Source organism: Staurois parvus, unplaced genomic scaffold (genome assembly GCF_062004578.1).
Source record: "Staurois parvus isolate SC_StPar_1 unplaced genomic scaffold, SC_StPar_1.0 ptg000019l, whole genome shotgun sequence".
Taxonomy (NCBI): domain Eukaryota; kingdom Metazoa; phylum Chordata; class Amphibia; order Anura; family Ranidae; genus Staurois; species Staurois parvus.
This window is the reverse complement of record NW_028317815.1, coordinates 16,419,461-16,441,928: the sequence shown is the minus strand read 5'-3', so window position 1 is coordinate 16,441,928 and position 22,468 is coordinate 16,419,461. Positions and strand designations below refer to the sequence as shown.

Below are 22,468 nucleotides of genomic sequence, written 5' to 3'. Positions count from 1 at the left end.
AGGTTCAGAATTTTATCCTGTTCACACGTGTGGTTTAGAAACAGTTCCCATAGAAGTTAATAGCCTGTAATCACACCTGAACTGGACCGCTCTGCTCAGAAATCGTGCATGACTCTTTTTCAATACGCACAGAATCTGCACTGCCTGGACACTGAACATGTTTTCACGTCATGCGGATTGGATGCGGTTCAAACCTCATCCAATCCGCATATTTGTGAACTGGCACTAACTGTTATGAAGGTAAAATCTTTGTACCCCAAGACCTTCGTACAACTATCTTGAAAATATGCTATGATTACGCTCTGGCTGGTCATTTTGGGGGATGCAAGACTTTGAACTTGGTTCAGCAGCTCTTTTAGTGGCCAAAAGTGGCAGCAGAGTGAAGGACATATCTCAGCGTTTTATCTGCACCCCAAACAAGGGCATCAAGAACAAAGCCTGGGAGCTACTAAAGTCGCTTCCCATTCCTGGGAGACCTGGGAGATGACCACAATGGACTTTATTGTCGATCTTCCTTCTTTAGAAAATTTTTCAGCCAGCTTGGTGATTGTGGATTGCCTGAATTGACTACTGATGGAGTTCCTTTTTGGACAAATTATAATGAGATAGCCAGGGACTTTGTGAAAGAAATGATAAGGTTGCATGAAATCCCAAGCAACAGTATTTGTGATCCAGTTCACCTCAAGATTCTGGAAGGCACTACATGGAGCTTTGGGTATCAAGTTAAGCTTCTTGTCGTCATACCATCTGCAGAACAATGGGCAGACTGCACAAACTAATCAGACTTTGAAGCAATACCTCCGCTGTTTCTCCTTCTTTTCATAGGATGATTGGGTCTCACTGTTACCATTGGCAGAGTTAACCTATGCTAATTCTGTCCCTTCTACTACGTGTCAGTCGCCTTTCTTCACCAACTTTGGCTTCCTCTTTTTTTGTCAACTCTAGTACCTGATTCCCCATTACTGGAAATTCAAAGACAAACTGAAAAGTCCAGGAAAAAAAGGTGCTAAAAAGAATCTAAAAGAAATTCTTTAACAGGAGAAGGAGGGTAGAATTGAACTTGAATCCTGATGATTGTGTTTGGCTCTCAGCCACCAATTTAAAATTGGCTCATCCCTCAAAGCAGTTGGGACCCAGGTACATTGGGCCATTTCCTGTTAAATAAAGAATACAGTGGCATATGAACTAGAACATCCCAGATTCATTCAGATTTCACCCATTATTCCATGCATCTCTGATGTGCCTGACTCATGCCCTGATCGGAATTTCGGGCCTCCTGGAGGAATTTGAGGCTATTGTAGATTGCAGGAAATGTAAAAGGACAGATCCAATATTTGTTCAAGTGAAAGGGGTTTGGGCTAGAGAAAAATGAACATTGTGCCAGCCGTCAGGCCAATGCTTATGCACATAAGTATGTACATCGTCAGACGAATGCGCATGCACAGTGCTCAGCATATATGAGTACACTGCTTTGAAAAGTAAAATTTGAATCAATATCTCAATGACCACAACAATTTCCAAATTTGTGAGTTTTATAGAATGTTTGTTTAGTTCATTACATGAAAGTAAGGTTAATAATATAACTTAGAGTACAAAATCTTCAGTATTACTCAAATTAGTTTAAGCAAAAATGAATACACCCCACAACAAGAACTACTACATCTAGTATTTTGTATGACCTACATGGTTTGTAAAGACAGAACCAAGTCTTCTAGGCATGCAATGAACAAGTTGGCGACATATTACAACATCTATCTTTTTCCATTCTTCAAGAATTACCTCTTTTCACGCCTGGATGCTGGATGGAGAGTGATGCTCAACTTCTGTCTTCAGAATTCTCCATAGGTGTTCGATTGGGTGCAGATCAGGAGACATACTTGGCCACTGAATCACTTTCACCCTGTTCTTCTTCAGACATGCAACAGTGGCCTTGGATGTGTGTTTTGGATCATTGTCATGTTGGAAAAGTGCACGACGAGCAAGGGCCCAGAGTAATGGTAGCATCTTCTTTCAATATAGAGAAGTACATTTGTGAATTCATGATACCATCAATGAAATGCAGCTCCCCGACACCAGCAGTACTCATGCTGCCCCACAGAAGGGCACTACCACCACCATGTTTCACTGTAGGCACCATGCATTTTTCTTTGTACTCCTCACCTTTGCGATACCATACAGTTTTGAAGCCATTAGTTCCAAAAACATTTATCTTGGATTCGTCACTCCGGAGTACAGAGTCCCAGTAGTCTTCTTCTTTTTCAGCATGGACCCTGGCAAATTCTAGGCAAGCTATTTTGTGAATGGGCTTTAGGAGAGGCTTCCCTCATGAACGTCACCCAAGCAAGTCATTCCTCTGCAGTGTACGCCATATTGTGTCATGGGAAACAATCACCCCAGTTTGGCTTTCTACTTTTTTAGTTAACTGCAGTGAGCTTGCATGGCGATTTTCTTCAACCCTTCAGAAGACACTCCTGTCGAAGTGTGAACTTCTGTGGACGGCCTGGATGTCTCTGTGAGATTGATGCAGTTCCATATTTGTTAAATTTTTGTAACTGTTTTGCTATAGTATTCTGACTGCTAAGTAAAGCTTTGCTGATCTTCTTGTAGCCTTCACCTTTCTTGCGTAAAGAAATTTTCTTTCTCAGGCCTTGTACATTTCTCTTCCATGTGGTGCCATTGCTGACAGCATGAAGTGGGAAGGGGTTTTCTTTGTTAACCACGTACCTACTGGGCACTTTTACCCCTTTCATGCCCAGGCCAATTTTCAGCTTTGAATACTTTGAATGAAAATTGCATGGTCATACAACATTGTATATGAAATTTTTATAATTTTTTTTTTCACACAAATAGTGCTTTCTTTTGGTGGTATTTAATCGCCACTGGGTGTTTTGTTCTTTGCACTAAAAACTGATTAGGCAGCACTGATGAGGTGACATGGATAGGCAGCACTGATAGGCTGCTCCCAAACAGGCTATTCAAACCTGAACTCTGCATAAGCTCCTTGCTGATTGATCTTCAGTCTTGCTCTTGTGATCTTGATACCCATGTTTGTATGTTTCTCGTCTACGATTACTGACTTCAGCCTGGACTACTGACCATGCTTCTGCCCAGTAAATTTGTGTCTCACTTCCTGCTCGTTGCCAGCCTCTGCCTGTTCCTGACTCTGATCCTGCTTACAACTTAGTGTCTTTCTACTCAGCTGTGTCTAGATCAGGCTCGGAACCTGATTCTGCCTTTAACTGAATTTGACACATCCAGCACTGCCAACTGTTCTCCTGCTCGCACTTGCACCTTTCCTTCACTCTGCAGACCCTGTCTCAAATTCCAGGGGTGCTCTGACAGGAACTGTGCAAGAAGCCACCATTGTCACCTCAGGCTCCACATACAATTACGTGACAATATTTGAACTAAGAGTTCAGCTGATTATTTCTAAAGGGGAAGGAGTATCATGATTGTTATCTTGGCTTTACATGCAACATTTCTGTATACAAAACACGAAAGAAGCATGTGTACTGGACTTTTCACACCTTTCTCTATCCTTGAGAAGCAGTCTCCAGTATCCATTTGTAACAGTTTTGGTTTTATTGTGACATTTGTTTAAGGGGTTTTAATCAGTTTTGATGTTACAATTAAAAAAAAAATATTGAAGTTTGTATACTAAAGAAACATGCTTTGATTGTATGTATTTATATACTGCGTGCTCTTATATATTCAGGCAATAGTCCTTTTTTTTTTAATCTCCCCTACCCCCATTACCCTCAGTTGTGAAGGAAGTTGAGATATAAAAAGTTCAAATGTAGTAAACATTATTACCAATCAGTACAGGTTCAGAACAAAGTGTACACCAGGTTTGGAGCTGTCATTAACCATGGCCCCTACATTTTGCAAGCCAAAGGTGACCATATACTATGAATTAAAAAAAAAAAAAAGCAGGTTCCTTTATACACACAAGGAGGTACATGGAGGTATCCTAACACCCAGACATTGCATGCTGACAGCGGCTCCTGCTACTATCAGAATGCACTGATCAGCGGCTGCAGCCACTGACTGACCAAATGCTAAGTTCTAAATATTAAGGTGTGGGGTGTGATAAATTGCAATGTCAATGTGGTCCAGCAGCTTGTCATCCCATTATATATGCATGCAACTAAACCAACCTAAGGGAACTTTAGATATACCACTGGTGAAAACAATATGCAATAAAGTTCAAAAACTGAAAATCCAAAGGCCTATTAAGTTGGTTTGGTTGCACTGATTGACCAAAGTTTCCATCTTGTCGGTCCGACAAAAGTTGATTAACTAGCTGAATTTCAATCAGTGTATGGCCAGCTTTATGTGGGCAGACTCCGCTGACAGACAGACATACATTTTTATTTAGGTAGTTAACCACTTCCCGCCCGGCCTATAGGAAAATGATAGCCGGGCAAGCCTCTCGTCGATCCTGGAGGGCGTCATATGATGTCCTTCCCGGATCACGCCTTGCGCATGCCCACAGGGCCGTGCTGTGGCGAGACCTGTCACTGGCTGTGTACCTCGGACACGGCCGATGACAGATCTGTGTACCAGCCCCATTGCCAGTACCAGGTGACCTGCTGTGACCAATCACAGCAGGTCACATGACAGTTGTAAACAATGGATGGCTTCCTTTCATGCCATCCATTATATACAAGTGTGTCTAGCTGTAAATGGTCACAGTGATCACCTGCACAGGTTGAGCCAATCACAGCCCATCTGTGTCATGTGATTAGCCGTGGCTAATCACAAAACAAAACCTGAATGAATTGATTTAATTCAGTTAAATCCTAGATTGTAAGCTCGAAAGAGCAGGGCCCTCGATCCCCTCATGTTTTGCATTGTATTGGTATTGTTCTGTCACGTGTTCTGTCCCCCTTTGTAATGTACAGCGCTGAGCGAACTATTGGCGCTTTATAAATACTGTATAATAATAATAATAATAAATGCTTGCTTATAGCAAATAAATTCTTTGCTATAAGCAATCAAATTGTGCAAAAAAAAAAAATACTGATCACTTCCCCAATGTGGTACAATGTTACAATGTGACATTATACTACTTTGGTCATAGTGTAATATGAAAAAACAATCTTAAAGAATCTTAAAGAGAAAAAAAATGTAATAAAATAATTGAAAAAAAATTATAAATCTTTTTTTCGTACTGTCACCAGTCAGTGTCCCTGATTACTGCAACACCAGTTATAAGATGATGCTGTACTGCACTGGTGATAGTATGTAAAAAAAATTTTTTAAAATAACTTTTTTTATTTCTTCATTTTCCAAAAAATTATGACAAAAAAATTGCAATTTCAAAAAACTTGCCATGCCTCTCATGAAATACGTTGGACTGTCTACTTTGCAAAAAGGGGTCATCTGTACTGTTCTGACATGGAGATGGAAAACTTTGGTCAATCAGTGCAACCAAACAAACTTATTGGGCCTCTGGATTTTCAGTTTTTGAACTTTATTGCATATTGTGGTCACCAGTGGTATATCTAAAGTCCCCTTAGGTTGGTTTGGTTGCATGCATATATAATGGGATGACAAGCTGCTGGACCACATTGACATTGCAATTTATCACACCCCACCCCTTAATATTTAGAAATTAGCATTTGGTCAGTCAGTGGCTGCAGCCGCTGATCAGTGCATTCTGACAGTAGCAGGAGCCGCTGTCGGAATACAATGCCTGGGTGTTAGGATTCCTCCATCTACCTCCTTGTGTGTATGAAGGAACCTGCCTGGCTTGCAGTCTTCGCTCTACTTCATCCCAAAGGTGTTATATCTGGTTGAGATGAGGACTCTGTGCAGGCCAGTCAAGCTTCTCCACCCCAAGTTCACTCATCCAACTCTTTATGGACCTTGCTTTGTGCACTGGTGTGCAGTCATGTTGGAACAAGAAGGGGCCATCCCCAAATTGTTCCCTCAAAGTTGGGAGCATGAAATCGTCCAAAATGTCTTGGCATGCTGACACCTTAAGAATCCCCTTCACTGGAACTAAGGGGCCAAGCTCAACCCCTGAAAAAAAAACACCCACACCATAATCCCCCCCCCCCCCCACCAAACTTTACACTTGGCACAATGCAGTCAGGCAAGTACCGTTCTCCTGGCAACCGCCAAACCCAGACATGTCCATCAGATTTCCATATAGAAGCGTAATTTGTCACTCCAGAGAACATGTCTCCACTGCTGTAGAGTCCAGTTGCGGTGTGCTTTACACCACAGCATCCAACGCTTTGCATTGCACTTGGTGATGTAAGGTTTGGATGCAGCTGCTCAGCTATGAAAACCCATTCCATGAAGCTCTCTACTCGCTGTTGTGCTAAACTGAAGGCCACACAAAGTTTGGAGGTCTTTAGCTTTTGACTCTGCAGACAGTTGCCAGCTTTAGCACACTGTGCGCTTCATCATGCGCTGACCATCTGTCATTTTACATGGCCTACCGTTTCGTGGCTGAGTTGCTGTTTTTCCCAGTTACTTCCACTTTGTTATAATACCACTAACAGTTAAATGTGGAATATTTAGTAGCAAGGAAATTTCACGGATGGACTTATTGCACAGGTGGCAACCTATCACGGTACCACACTTGAAATCACTGAGCTCCTGAGAGCGACCCATTATTTCACAAATGTTTGTAGAAGCAGTCTGCATGGCTAGGTGCTTGATTTTATACATCTGTGGCCATGGAGGTGATTGGAACACCTGAATCCAATGATCTGGAGGGGTGTCCCATTACTTTTGGCAATCGAGTGCATTTTAAAAGAACTCTACCATACCTTTTTTTTCTTGCTGCATTTGTCTTGGGCAAATGCTTGGAGCTGACACAAGCGGCAGTTATCAAGCAGCCATCTCCCTGCTAGTTACATTGCTAGATGGCTGTGGAGGAGAGGCGCCCTGTCCTACCCCCTAGCTAGGCTTACAAAGCACGTAGGCACATTTGCAAAGTTCTACATGTACTTTGTCCCTTTGGGGGACAGAACCGAGAAAAAAATTGAAGTGAGAATTCTTTAAAACTGCAAGACAAATTTGCAAAACCAAACTATGTGGAAATTCCTATACAATATGTGCAGCGCTAGTCAATAAAACAAAGTAAAATATAGTAATGAAAAGTCACAAATGGCATAAAATTATAAAAAAGTGACAGTCTATATGGTATCGTGAAATATGACTTCAATCCAATGGTGGTGCTCCTTGTGGTAAGGTAAGAATTGTGCACTCACCAGAAGCATAATAAAATAGGACGTCGTGACATCACGCCGCTGGCGCCACGTGGAGGCCCGGCAGCCATCTTAGTTCCTGGACAGTCAGTCTGCTATACCTGACGCTGTTCATGCTGCTAACGCTGTCATTTGCTTAGTCGTTGTATACCTCACCTTGCTATGATTTAATAAATTGTGGCTTAAATTACTACACTATGGGCACTCTCCTTGATCTCCTTTGAGGAGCTATATCATTTTAGAGCCTTTCTGAGATCCAGTTTCCGGTCCGCTGCATCCAGAGAGGGAGCACATGTAAACAGGCATCTCTACCCATCCATCCCTTAAAGGGGTCTCTGACCATCTGGATCCACCTACTTCCTTTGAGGGCTCATATCCTTGCCACCTGGAGAAAGAACCATTCTATGTTCCAGTCCTGTCCTTTACCTGTGAAGAGATTCACTGTTGATATATACCCTGCGTAATTTTATTACGCTTCTGGTGAGTGCGCAATTCTTACCTTACCACAAGAAGCACCACCATTGGATTGAAGTCATATTTCACGATACCATATAGACTGTCACTTTTTTTTTTATAATTTCATGCCATTTGTGACTTTTCATTACTATATTTTACTTTGTTTTATTGACTAGCGCTGCACATATTGTATATGTTTTAACAAGGTTTCTTTTAGTTTCCTTGGGTGCTCAGCTGCTTATTATTAGAGCTCTCACTTTTATTACTATTTATGTGGAAATTCCAGCTTTATGTATCTAGCCTTGAATTGCAAGAAAAGGAGAATGATTTTTGGCTCACTGAAGAGAAATATTTTTTATTAGACTTTAAAAGCAAGTAATTACACATGTCACAAGTACTGATATTAGTTATTAAACCACAATATATAAACACAACGTGATGTGTAATGGAACTAGCTACAAAGGTCAAGCAGTAAATATATGTCTGTTGAAATGTGTGCTAAACTGTTTTATAAAGCATTCTATGTTGTACACGGACAAGGAAACCTTCAGCAATTACAAGGAATAACATCTCCAAAACACACAATGCGATACCAAAGACGTACAAATGGAAAACAATTACATCAACAAAGGGAAAAAAAACATATTTTTTCCAAAAGATTTGTTTTGGTTTCTTCTGTGCTTTTCTTCTGTTGGCTTAAGAATCTTGATGCAATCACATATGCAATATACTGTATATTCTATATAATTATGTATATAATATATTGTATATATGTAATATCTTTAAAACCCACTGCCTAAAATCACAATTTTATGCACCGGCCCCACCACTGGCAAACAAGTACACCAGTAATAAAAAAAAAAGAAAGATGAATTCCTTTTTTCCTATATGTCTTTGCAAATACCTACATATGTTTCTACAGATATATGTAAAAGATGTATATTTTTAGGCGTTAAACAAGAAATCCATCTTTCTGACTTTTATGTTATGGCCAAAATTAGGGTGTAAAAATGAAACATGGTCAAAGCCTGCAGCCCCTCAACAAACTGCCCCTCAACAAACTGCCTTCCATTCCAGAATCCAGAGGTTCTTCTCCCTGCAGCATTCTTTTATTATCTGAATTTGGTGCAGCTGTGCTTAACTCCACCTGAACTACTGCATCATTCATTCCTGAGAATCTGTGAATAGAAAAACTACAAGTATCATCTGCCACCATGGCAGAGGGACTCATAGTTTTCAGTGAGGCACAAGTAAGGTGATATCACTGCACTTGTAGTACATTGATGCTTCCTCCAGCCCCATAACTGAAGGGCTGTTTTTGTATGTGAGTTCTTTTACACCTGGTTTTCATTACTTGGTGAGTAGTAAGGTATTAACTAGTTGCCAACCGCAGATAGCCAAATGACGGCTGCACTGTGGCCAGTCAGTTCTGGGAGGCCGTCATATGACGTCCTCCCAGAACGCGCTCTCCTGCGCGCCCCCTGCGATCTCTGTGATCGCTGTGTCCTACGGACACAGCTGATCACGTGATGTGGTAAAAGGCCAATCACAGCGGCCTTTTACCACGTGATCAGCCGTGTCCAATGACACGCTGATCACCCGGAAATGCAATTGACGGTCCTCGACTGCACTTTCCTCACACTGTCAGAACATGAAACTACTGCCGAGAACCGGCAGTTGTAAGAGCAGGGATCGGCACCGATCATCCGTGCCCTGATGGTCGGTGCCCAGCAGTGCCACCCACCAGCTCCGCCACCTGTGCCCAGCAGTACCGCCAGTCAGTGCCGACTATCAGTACAGTGCCAGCTCATCAGTGCCACCTCATTAGTGCTGTCTATCAGTGCCAATCAGTACTGCCTGTCAGTGCAGCCTCATCAACGCACATCAGTGAAGGAGAAAAATTGCCTGTTTGCAAAATTGTATAATAGAAACAAAGAAACAAAAAAAGTAAAACACCCAGCGGCGAGTAAATGGCACCAAAAGAAAGCTCTGTTTGTGAGAAAAAAATGATAAAAATTTCATATGGGTATAATGTTGCAAGACAGCGCTGAAAGCTGAAAATTGGCCTGGTAAGGAAGGGGGTATAGGTGCCCGAAAGGCAAGTGGTTAAATATCTGTCCATTGTGCCACCTTTTAGCCTTTCAACCTTTACCTATGTAGGTACTTGATGCAGTACACATCTTTATAGCCCAATTAACAAACCTACAAATTATTAAAGCAAACCCGTCACTAGTGAAATATACAATTTTGGGTACTATTGTTGGTATTTCCTTTTGAAAATTCTTTTGTTTGGTCATCATGCTGAAGTTTTGACTTCAGTACTTTTTATTTACTGACTCAGACGTAATATACAGTGGATCTAAAAAGTCTACACACCCCTGTTACAATGTCAGGTTTCTGTGATGTAAAAATATTAGACAAAGATAAATCATTTTAGAACTTTTTCCACCTTTAATGTGACCTATAAACTGTACAACTCAGTTGAGCAACAAACTGCAATCTTTTAGGTGGAGGGAAGTAAAAATAAAAAACTAAAATAATATGGTTGCATAAGTGTGCACACCCTTAAACTAATACTTTGTTGAAGCACCTTTTGATTTTATTCCAGCACTCAGTCTTTTTAAGTATGCGTCTTATCAGCATGGCACATCTTGACTTGGGAATATTTGCTCACTCTTCCTTGCAAAAACACTTCAACTCTGTCAGATTGCGCGGGCATCTCCTGTGCACAGCCCTCTTCAGATCACCCCACAGATTTTTGACCGGATTCAGGTCTGGACTCTGGCTGGACTATTTGAAAACTTTAATCTTCTGGTGAAGCCATTCCTTTGTTGATTTGGATGTATGCTTTGGGTTGTTGTCATGCCGAAAGATGAAGTCCCTCTTCATGTTCAGCTTTCTAGCAGAAGCCTGAAGGTTTTGTGCCAATATTGACTGGTATTTGGAACTGTTCATAATTCCCTCTACCTTGACTAAGGCCCCAGTTCCAGCTGAAGAAAAACAGCCCCAAAACGTGATGCTGCCACCGCCATGCTTCACTGTGGGTATGGTGTTCTTTTGGTGATGTGCAGTGTTGTTTTTGTGCCAAACATATCTTTTGGAGTTATAGCCAAAAAGTTCAACCTTGGTTTCATCAGACCAGAACACATTTTCCCACGTGCTTTTGGGAGACTTCAGATGTGTTTTTGCTAAATTTAGCCAGGCTTGGATGTTTTTCTTTTGTAAGAAAAGGCTTCTGTCTTGCCACTGTGCCCCATAGCCCAGAAATATGATGAATACGGGAGATTGTTGTCACATGTACCACACAGCCAGTACTTGACAGATATTCCTGCAGCTCCTTTAATGTTGCTGTAGGCCTCTTGGCAGCCTCCAAGACCAGTTTTCTTCTTGTCTTTTCATCAATTCTTGGTAATGTCACTGTTGCGCCATATTTTCTCCACTTGATAATTACTGTCTTCACTGTGTTCCATGGTATATCTAATGCCTTGTAAATTCTTTTGTACCCTTTTCCTGACTGATGCCTTTTAACAATGAGGATCCCTCTGATGCTTTGGCAGCTCTCTGCGGACCATGGCTTTTGCTGTAGGATGCGACTAAGAAAATGTCAGGAAAGACCTACTAGAACAGCTGAACTTTAATTGGGGTTAATCAGAGGAACACAGCTGCATCCGCAGTTATAAGAGGGTGTGCACACTTATGCAACTGCATTATTTAATTTTTTATGTTTCCCCCCCCCCCCCCCCCAAAAGATTTCAGGTTTTTTTTCAGTTGAGTTGTACAGTTTATAGGTCACATTTAAAGGTGGAAAAAGTTCTGAAATTATTTCTTTGTCTAATTTTTTTTTACATCACAGAAACCTGACATTTTAACAGGGGTGTATAGAATTTTTATATCCACTGTAGATGTAAGGAGTTCCCACTTTTCCTTGACACTCATTTGCTGCAGGCTTTTTTTTGGTCTGCAATTTAGAGATATTGAAGGCGCCCATATTACACCCATTAAAGATGTACATTAAAGATGAAAAGAATTTGACGTCTGGCATACTGAACTAAGATTTCAGCTTTTTTCTAAAGAGGATGATATACTCTGATGTTACTGTTAGCTTAATTTTACATGGAACATTTCTGTTTACTAAACACAAAAGAAGCGTGCGTGCTGGAGCTGTCACACCTCTCCCTGCCCTTGATAGGCACATAAAAAACTGTGCCCAATGTCCTTTTGTAACTTTTACCTGTATTGCAGCAACATACCTTGTTGTTTATTGCTGCAGTGTCTTACCTTACTCTTCTGTCCTCTAGCTCTGTAAATTAATATGATACTGAGTAACAAGGGTAAGGATACTCGCTAAAGTCAGCTTATAGTATTATTCCACTGTCTCTTTGGAACTCTGTCAGACTAGGGCAGGCATCACTAAATGATGAACCGAGGTCCAGACTGAGTGATAGTTCTATCCAGACCGCCAACCAGCCAGTTTTTCAGTGCGAATGCTTGTCTTCTGCACTGATTGGTTTTTAGGTCCTAACAACCAATGACGTCATGTGCCTGTCCTGCCCCCAGCTTCACAGAAGGATGGAAGTGGCACTCCCATCCTGTGCCCACCTGGTACTTAACGGTAGCAGGGCACAGTGATGGGGACACCTGATGTAAGGGGGCACTTTGATGAGGACACCTGATGTAAGGGTGCATTTTGATGAGGACATCTGAAGTAAGAGGCACTTTGATGAGGACATCTGAAGTAAAGGGCACTTTGATGAGGTCACCTGATGCAAGGGGACACTATGATGGATTCACCGGATGTAAGGGGAAACTTTGAAAATTGACAAATATTATTGAAAGCTATGAAAATTGTACATTGCTTATTTTTGATGCTATATGTGTATGCTAGGATCTGAATCACAGCAAAAACATTAGAGTCAGACTTCTGCTAGAAGAAAATGTTACTTACTGTACCTACTTGAATTTTATAGCAATACCCCTAGACAAGGAGATAGCAGATGCCTCTGAAAACTTGTGGAAGCAAATTTAGTTTGTATCTATTCCTGATCCATTTGCGGACTAACCTTCATGGCAAAAGTCCAATGTTTCTTCTTTATTAGGTAAAATTTCCAATCAGCATTCTAAAAATCAGGTACCTTATTTGGTAGGTGGCTGGTTAAAGAATTCCACTAGGCATAGTTTTTTCCTAAAGTAGTTCCCCCCCCCCCCCCAAAAAAAAAACCCCCCCCACAAAACTAAAAAAAAAAGTCGCTGCTCTGAAAACATATTTACATGCAGGACTCCTTATTTTAGTTTCAGAACAGTTTTTTGGTAATTTTAAAAAAGAGGGACAAGAATTTTATAAAGCGTTTTTTCCAATGAGGACAGGGTCAGCAACAAAAAGGCATTGGTAAAGAGGGGCAAGGTTAAAATTGCTATGAGATTTTTATTGTTGTCAGTACCTGCTCATCATACTAACAGCCTCATTTCCCCTATTTTTGGCACCTGGGAAAAGTGAGGGCAATAATCCAATGGGGGTCACAAAACAGCAATAAAAAAACAACCATTTATTAATTACCCATTCTATAATAAAGCAGGTTTGTCTGGAGGCAGGCTTTAACTGAAAATACACTACACTTTACCTTTTAACGTGCGCTTGCCTGATCAATTTTGAGATTAGTTACAGGAGTTTAATATTTTTAATCTCAACAAGGTTTGAAGAGATCAGATAATAAAATGACACAAGCTATTGCCAACAATGTCCACCATTAGTTAGAAGGAGAATTTAGTACAATTTTACATTTTTTTTTCTTGGTAAAGACACTAGAGGATGGCAAAATTGTACTTTTCAGTAAACCTGAAAGGCTTGCTTGATGCTAAATGTGCATTGCTGTGTACACACCAACTGATATTTCAAATGAAGATAACGTTAGAGTGTCTACATAGGCAGCTGAAATCTGAGAAAAGTGTGGAATAGCAGGGAATGGTGCACTCCAAACAGTTTCTCAACCTTCACGTGACAGATGTTGCCATTGTTTGTTTTTATTTCACATAGAGGTCACCAGCACATCCTATGGTCAGCCATGAACGATGTATTGGTAACATAACAAGCAGTGCAACATTTAAGAGCTCTAAGTTGTTTGCTCAGGTTGAGAGTGACATCACTGTTTGCCTGAGGAAGGAGCTTGTTAGAACTCTGAAACTTCACAATGCTTGCTATGTGATTTCTGAATAGCAATGAATGATGTAGACTTATACTTGCAGACATTTCTACCTTCAATAATATGAATCTTCATGATGCAGCCATTGCAGACTCCTTTCTGAAATGCCAGCTGCCTAGTTGTCCCTAACTATAATACTTATTGAGTCCTCTGACCTGGAACAATCATGCAATCATTGAGTCCATAATACCTCTTCTGCATGTTTGTTCCAGGTTAGTCATTTAAAGTAGGATAGGTCAGGAATGGCAGCCTGTGGGTGCTTTTTAGAACAGGTTTCCGTTGTTACCCTTATCTGTTTCTTTTATGTTACTCCAAGATATGAGAGAATGGTTACTCAGTCTTGCTACTTTCAGCCAGATTGGTTGTCAATCTCATGTCTATGGGTCTTGCATGATACTGCTTGGTGTCCATTGCATAACACTGCATCTAATGAAGAGGAGTGGTGCATGTGCAGTTAACTATCTCCTTGCCTTGTCTAGCAGCACTCATTGTTACCATTGAGGAAAGCCCAAAAAAAATGGTCTATCAGTTTTCGGAAAGAAAACAAAAAAAAACAAAAAAACTATGGGTAGCTGAGGCATACAGGTCACATGAAAAGATATATCTTGGGAGGTCATCGACTTTAAGGATAAATACTATTAAACACCATATAATGTGTTTTGTGGCTAACTGCCACTTCTTCAGATGTAGTATAATGCAGGCTTTTTTTAGGCTGACTTGCAGAGCACTCAGTGGTGAATCAAAATGTGTGGCTAATTCGCATTGGTTCACCATGCCCTGCAAGTCAGCCTAAACAAGTCTGTGTTACAACACGTCTGAAGAATTGGCGATGAATAGCCATGAAATGCATTATATGGTGTAAAATCCACCTTTTAATGAAGTCAGCGAATTCTGAGATGTACCATTTCAATCAACATTGACTATTTTGAATCCTTATGCTGCTAGTATTAGTAAATAGATAGGAAAGTATATTTACTTGTTTTTAAACAGGTTTTTTTTACATTACCTTAGTTACTTCTTAAGTTCTAGGTAAATTATGTTGTACATCCCAGGAGTCTTCAGGAGAGGAGGAGGGGTTTTCTCAGCTAAGCACACCCTCCTACCTGCATGTCTGAGCTAAGGGCAGATGGATTCAAGGAAGTAAATGCCACATAAATCATTTGCCGTTACTCTAGATGGCCACGGTCAGAAATGATAAGGGGTGTTTTTCAAAGTGATTTCTCAGCAAAATAAATTATGGAGACATGGATGGATGGGTGAGTTTGCTTTTAATATTAAAAATAAATTAAATAGCGCTTCTGGTTTGTGGTGCTCAGATACATTGCAGTTCCACTGGCTGCCTCTGCTACCTGATGATTTTATTTTTTTGGTTTTGTGTCGCAAACCTACTTCACTATTTAGAAGTTAAACACAGATTATCTAGATTTGAGCCTACCCAGAGCATTCAAGTGCAACCACCTCTGCCCACAGACCTGCAAGGTGACAGAAGTACTCTCCAAATATGTATTTACAAGGCTGCACACACCACTTTCGTGGCTCCTGCAAGCTTACCAGTTATCCCATTATCAGTTCAACCAAAACTACACTAACAAATATACACCTGCAATGCCCTCCCTCCTCGAAATCTACATTTTGAGAGAGAGGCAGATTTAAGGTCTGGTCTAGTTGGGCTATCCTTTTGTGGCATCCTAATTTTAAATGCTGTTACTATTGCAATCAACCACTCCAAAAGACAAAAGGAGTATATGCCATTTTCATTTTTAACTTACAGATGCTGTAAGAGAGGTTAGAAAGTACTCTTCAAGTCCAACAATTGACAAGACGACAAGTGTTCATCCTAGTTCTTACGATCACATCCATATGAAGCTGTTCAGATCTCAGCGGAATCTGTACATCTCCGGATTCTCTCTCTTTCTGTGGCTGTAAGTATCTCATACAAATCTGCATTCTCGTTTTTTTTTTTTCTTTTTTAAATGAAGTGGGAAAGAAGAAGCAGAAAGTAGAAGCTGTAGAAGAGTTGCAGGATACATGAACAGAACATTATATGGTTCCTAAAGAAAAAGTCTGTTTCAAAAGTATTGCTGTCTATGGACATTATGCAAAGTATCCAAATAAATATACATGTTGTTATCCATTTCCTAACTGGGGTTTTATGGCTTCTAAAGTACTTACGTACTGTGACTAGCAGTATGTCTAATCAAAGTTGAGCAGTAGACAGGAAGGAGTAGCAACACAGTATAGGAATCCCTGGTGAGGTTTAAATATATTTATTTTTGCCCAATAGTTTTTAATTAAATTAAAGAGTGCATGGAACACACCTTTTGGTAAAGTACTTAAGAAGCTAGTATCACTACATTCTCCTCAATAAAACCATTATAATTGAATAGATTCTCAGAGTAAATGCTAAATTTCCACAACCTATATAGAAAACATATACCAAAAAACAATAAATATAAGTCCGGTATATATGTTTTTGTATAGGTTGTGGAAAATTAGCATTTACTCTGAGAATCTATTCAATTATAATGGTTTTATTGAGGGGCATGTAATGATCCTAGCTTCTTAAGTACTTGCACATTTCAAATATTTATATGTAGCACCTACCTATTTACAATATACATTTTGCACCAGCGTGGTCATCCACCATATTAGGGGCAGCTTCATATTTCATATCTTAGATATACATATAGTTTTTTTCACATTTGGCACCTAAAATTATTATTTTTATTTGCTCCTTCTGATACGTACATGGAATAAATGATAAAATATAATAGTGGTGTAGCGCTGATAACTAAATGTGCAAACTCCACAATAATAAGATAAAAAACATAAATTACATAAATGAATGAATATAAATATATAAGTGATAGGTCTTTCAAGATCTAGAAAAACAGTGTCTCAAACTGTGATATTATCAGAACACAAAGTGCATAAGATGAAGCTGGTCCTATGCCCGGACCCTCATACAGTGACAATACCCAGTCCCACTTGGGACCAAACCCCAAAAGACTAGGTGCTATATGCAGTGGATCCCAAAATAAGGGATATGATCACAAATAAAGTGAATGATGTATAAAGTGTATCCCAAAATTGGGATATAAACCAAATAAAGTGACTATATTTGTCCACGTATAGGTAGAGGATAGGGTGTTAACAGCATATAGAAATTAGGTTCCATATTAGCGCAGGGGGATCTCTGTCACCACATGGAATAAATGTCTTGAAAAATTGCCTGGCTATCAATAGTTATCGTTACATGCTTTGCAGTGTTCTGCGTCGTGTCGTATCTCTGATAAATCAGCTGGCATCGGTGATAGATGGCAATGATGCTTTGCAAACACAAGTAGAGAGGATTAATGAAGCTGCCAAAAAGCACATGGAAGACAATGATGAACTAAAAAAGGTAAATTGTTTTAGAATTTTCTCCTCTTAGTCCTTGTTTACATGGATGACAGTGTCTACCGCCCCCTCAAAAGCGATCTATGGTGATACTGCCATCTCCTGAATTGGATTTTGCACCTGGTATCCTGCCCAAACCATGAGCCAAGCATTTAACTCCGTTGTTGCTCCTATTGACTTCAGTGAGTGATTTAGTTAAACTTACAGTGGCCACGGCATGTGTATGCCACTAAAAAATTTGGTTGAAATGGGGAATAGGCCATATAGCTGAAATTACTCCTCCTTTGTGCATGCATGGAAAGCAGATAAGAAGTTGGAATTTTTAATGTAATGTGGTGCTAGTTCTGCGATGGCACATTACTGGGAATGGTGCTATAAAGTTATGTTTTGCCCCAGAACTGAAACCACTTTTGGGAGTGAGGCAGTGACCTTGGCTTAGACAGACAACAGTCATCCTGGCAAGTTATTTTAAGCCATAACCGTTGGATGTTATTGGATTGTGACACCACAAAAACACCAATAAAAGTAATGGGAACAGGCAAAGTTATCGTAATGAGACAGTAGTGGTTTAGCCAAACCTGTCAGTCTTTTTTATCTTTTTAAACTGATATCCCTGCCTAGTTGTAGGCACCAGGAGGTGCTTGTTTTTACATTTACCAGACATAAAACATATTACAGATAAATAAGCTTTCTTTCATTGTGCAGATTTTGGAATCAAATAAAGTTGGCAAAAATGAAAAGACTATTAAAGCAGAAAACGAAAAGCTAAAAAAAGAAATTGAAGATGGGAAAGGAGAATTAAAGAGACTGTCAGAAGGTGAGTCATGTTGGAGGAAATATATAGGTTCTTTCACATTTTCCAAAAATAATGTAAAAAAGTGGATTTCCAGCTTATTGTTACCATAACATTTCTGTAGCCTTCAGATAAAAGAACACACAATAGTAGTTATGCTTGGTTTCACTGTTGATTAAATATACAGCATAGTGTATCTGTAGCTACATATTTTACTTTTATAGAAAGGAAACAATCACACTTTGATACTTCATATTTGGCAAATTATACACATGCAGATTTGAGGAGAAATCATGTAAATAACCTACTACTTAACCACTTGACCTCCGGGAAGGGTTTTAACCCCTTCATGAACAGAGCATTTTTTGCTATTCAGCACTGTACTGTTTTTTAACTGGCAATTGCTTGGTCATGGAACACTCATTTTTTTCGCACAAATAGAGCTTTCTTTGGTGGTATGTGATCACTACTGGGTTTTTTATTTTTAATTATATAAAATTTGGAAAAAAAAGATATTTTCAACTTTGTTATAAAACATATTCAATAAAATCAAATTTCTTCATAAATTTCTTCATAAACTTAGGCCAAAATGTATTCTGCTACATGTCTTTGGTAAAAAGAAAAACCATTTATATTAATTGGTTTGTGTGAAAGAAAGATATAGTGTCTACAAACTTTGGTATATATACTGGAATTTACCCTACCGATTACATTTCTTGAGGTGCTAAAATGCCAGAACTGTATAAACATCCCCCAAATTACTCCTTTTTTACACTTTAAAGTTGTCACTTTAATGAGATTTTTCACACATGCCATGGGTACATTTGGAATTACACCACAACACATTCTGTTACTTCTGAGAATGGACATACCACATATGTGAGACTTTTTGGGAGCCTAGCCACTTACCGGGGCCTAACACCAATGAACAGCTTCAGGCTTTCAAAGGCTGTAACTTCCTCTTTTGACTTCCAAACTACCTATCACAGTTTTGGAGGCCCTAAAATGCCAGCATAGTACCAGCACCCCCAAATGACCCCTTTTTGGAAAGTAGACATCTCACGGTATTTGCTAGGAACCATGAGTATTTCGCAGATCTCATTTACTGTCAAACGTTTTTGGAAAATGAGGAAAGAAATCGAAAATGTATTTCTATTTTCTTTTTTCATTTTTTTGTGTTTTTGGGTGTAAATCTACGAATATCCATGGAATGTGTGAGAAACATCCCATTAAAGTGACAGCTTAGTGTAAAACTGTACTAATAACACTGGTGACAGGGCAATCAAAGGGTTAACTGGAGGGCAGTCAAAGGGTTAAACGTGGCTAACAAGTGTATGCAAGTGTATATGTGCTGCTTCTACTCACACAGGTCTGATTTTCTTCTCTCCCTGAATGAAAAGGGCCAAGGGAGAGCAGAACTGGCCAGATCCTGTGTCTGTGGTTATAAACAAGACACAGGGCTGTGCTGTGATTGGCTACAGCCATTTTGCAGATTCACAGCCAAAATCATTGCCTGAAACCTGCTGACAAAGTTATGCTGTAGCCAATCACAGCACAGGTTAGAAGTACGTGGCCATGCCTGGCTGTTCTGTCCACTAGCAGTATATTTACTGTTAGCTGGTGGCAAGTGGTCAACAACTTTCCAAAATATATTATACATATCTTTGCTATGTTCCAATCTACTGAACACATCATATTAATTTTTAGATCGGATTGGTCATTTGGCATGGGCATTTTTTTCTTTTATAATATATTTGGGATTATGAAAACAGAATCTCTGTGTATGTCATGTATATGTTTATTTGTCAAATCTGACCCTACTGGACCCTCCATTCTCCTCTATGGAGAGGCAGATGTAAAGGGACTTGTGTCCGTGTACACCCATCTACATTCGTTCCACTAAAAACAAATGGAAAGGGATCTGCTCCTCCTCCATCTGGGTGGATTGAAGGGCAGTTGGGTGTAAACGGACAGCCGGTTTGTTTACATCTGAGCGCCCATAGAGCAGAGCAGGCTGTATCCGTGTTTGCTCTGCATAATCTGAGCGGACATGGACCTGCCATCTAGCCCACTCAGCGGGGGATCAGCAGACTGATCCCCCACTGAGCAAGGGAATTCTGCCCCATGTAAAAGGGGCCTATTGCGGGAACATGTACTATAGACTGCCAATGTTGGTCCATTCTTCTGTAAATACTAATTGTCTGTCATGGCATGCTCATTCAATAACTGCAATACTTTTTGACCTGTCACTGACCTGGAACAAGTAAACCGAACAACAGTTCTGGCTTCAGTTTGACTTTACTTTCTGCATGCTTGTGTCAGGATTGTACTCCAAAAAGTATTTCAGTTGGTGGCAACTAGCATTTTTAGAAGTAGGAAAGCAATATCAGCCTCAATATTTACCTTTGCAGGCTTACTTTAATCCATGTCTGATATACATCAGAACAGGTATTTGCGTTTCTAGATTAATCTGTAGCCAAAATCTGAACATCTATCCAGTATTCCTTCTCAAATCTTGCAGTATCCCCTTCCCTTTTGCCATGATTTAAGGCATTTACTGTGCATATTCTGGTACACTATTATCTTGAAGAAAAAGAGTCTCTCAGCTCTCTGAATTGCAAGTGGCCTTCAAGTAAACAAGTAAAGAAAAGTCACACGGATGTGAAGCATACTTATTCCTATTAGTGTAGCTCCAGAGCTAATTGATGGTCAGCAGTCTTAGTGACCGGCAGTGCTCGTTGGAAGGTGGATGGATGAAGGGATGGATGAGAAGCTCTAAGGATGTCCCACAGCTAGATCAGGGAAGGCTCCTCAGTAGCATGTAGGAAACCACAAAGTAGCCAAAGAGCAGAAATTAAAAACATTGTATCATTTATTGCAAAAACAAATATCCACACTTATATTCAAGCTAGAAGGATTCCTCTTGGATGTAGATGGAATGGATAGTGTGGTATGGACCAAAAACTGTCAAATGCTAAAGCTGGACCCACCTTGTGAAGATGAAACAACAGCAGCATGAAACCGGCCATCCTCAACGAACTAGGCATACTTTGGGGGTTGTAAGGGGGGAGTGTACAATGCGTTTCAGAGGCCCCCACCTCCTTTGTCAAGTACAGCCAATCATGGCAAACACAACAAACACTTTACTCCTGCGCTAGGAAAGGACTCAGTAAACTTAATAGGAATGTTCTGGTATTTTCTGGAATATGCACTGCTTGCTGCCCTCAAAAGACCGGGGTGGTCCAAATACACTGGATACAAATGGAGAAACAGAAAAAGGGCGTGCCAACCTAGTGCATTATCGTTTAAAATAATTTAATTGAAGAAACAAAATAGGTATCATACTCACAATGGACATAATAACACAGGCATGTCAAACTGAACAAGATGTATGATCCAAACAACATCTGAGTCCATACGATGGAACCCTGGATGACCAACTGGCTAACGCGTTTTGAAGACACAACCTCTTCCTCAGAGGGCTCTGAGGAAGAGGTTGTGTCCTCGAAATGCATTAGCCAGTTGGTCATCCAGGGTTCCATCGTATGGACTCAGATGTTGTTTGGATCATACATCTTGTTCAGTTTGACATGCCTGTGTTATTATGTCCATTGTGAGTATGATATCTATTTTTTTCAATTAAATTATTTTAAACGATAATGCACTAGGTCGGTGCGCCCTTTTTCTGTTTCTCCATTTGTATACAGCCAATCATGGGGCAGGAGCAACTTTATTACAGATGGTAAAAAGCCAGTAAACAGGCGGTGGATTGGAGTTGGATGAGAGTTTTAAATTTGGCCAATCAGCCGAGTCTTGATAAAACAAACAGAATGGCATGTGTGCAGATACCAAGGGAAAAGAAGCCAGTAATAATAAAACAATAATGTTCTTTATCTTTGTTTTTTGGGGTTTTTTTTAATTCAGATCTTTCTAAGATTTGTTTTCCATATTTTACTAACAAAGATAAAATTTGAGCTGGGAGACAGAATTGGGGGGCAAAGATTTGTACTGGGAGGGTGGATTTGAACCTGGGAGTAGGGGGAATGTTTGCATTTTTGGGGGGAAAGCATTTTAGCTTGCAGACAGAATTTATGCTTAGGGGGAGAGTGTGATAATTAGTGGTCTTTTTTTTTTTTTTTTGATGGGGAGGTATTTATGCTGAGACAGGATGCGTACACTTCAGGGGCTAGATGATGTTGTCCCAGCACTTCCCGCACTACACACAAGGCACTCAACAGATCTCCTCCCCACGCAATGCATAGCTTAGATCGGATTCCCTTACAGACGCAGCCTCAATCTACATAGTGTGAAGCTGGCTGCTATGTTACAGTTCTGATCCGTGACATTCCCAGATCTGAGTGGCAACACAGCTGCAGTTGCCAGCTACAAACTGTACA

At 40.1% G+C, this 22,468-nt stretch overlaps 1 protein-coding gene across 1 annotated transcript in view; it reads left to right on the top strand.

The window, feature by feature from the left end:
- The window catches only part of BCAP29 (B cell receptor associated protein 29), a 76,980-nt gene that overhangs the window by 20,234 nt on the left and 34,278 nt on the right, over positions 1-22,468 (top strand). Inside the window, exons 4-6 of the mRNA XM_089685231.1 lie at positions 15,651-15,801; positions 17,147-17,282; positions 17,984-18,095. Of these exons, the coding sequence (XP_089541357.1) occupies positions 15,651-15,801; positions 17,147-17,282; positions 17,984-18,095 (399 nt within the window). The remainder of the gene's footprint in view (positions 1-15,650; positions 15,802-17,146; positions 17,283-17,983; positions 18,096-22,468) is intronic.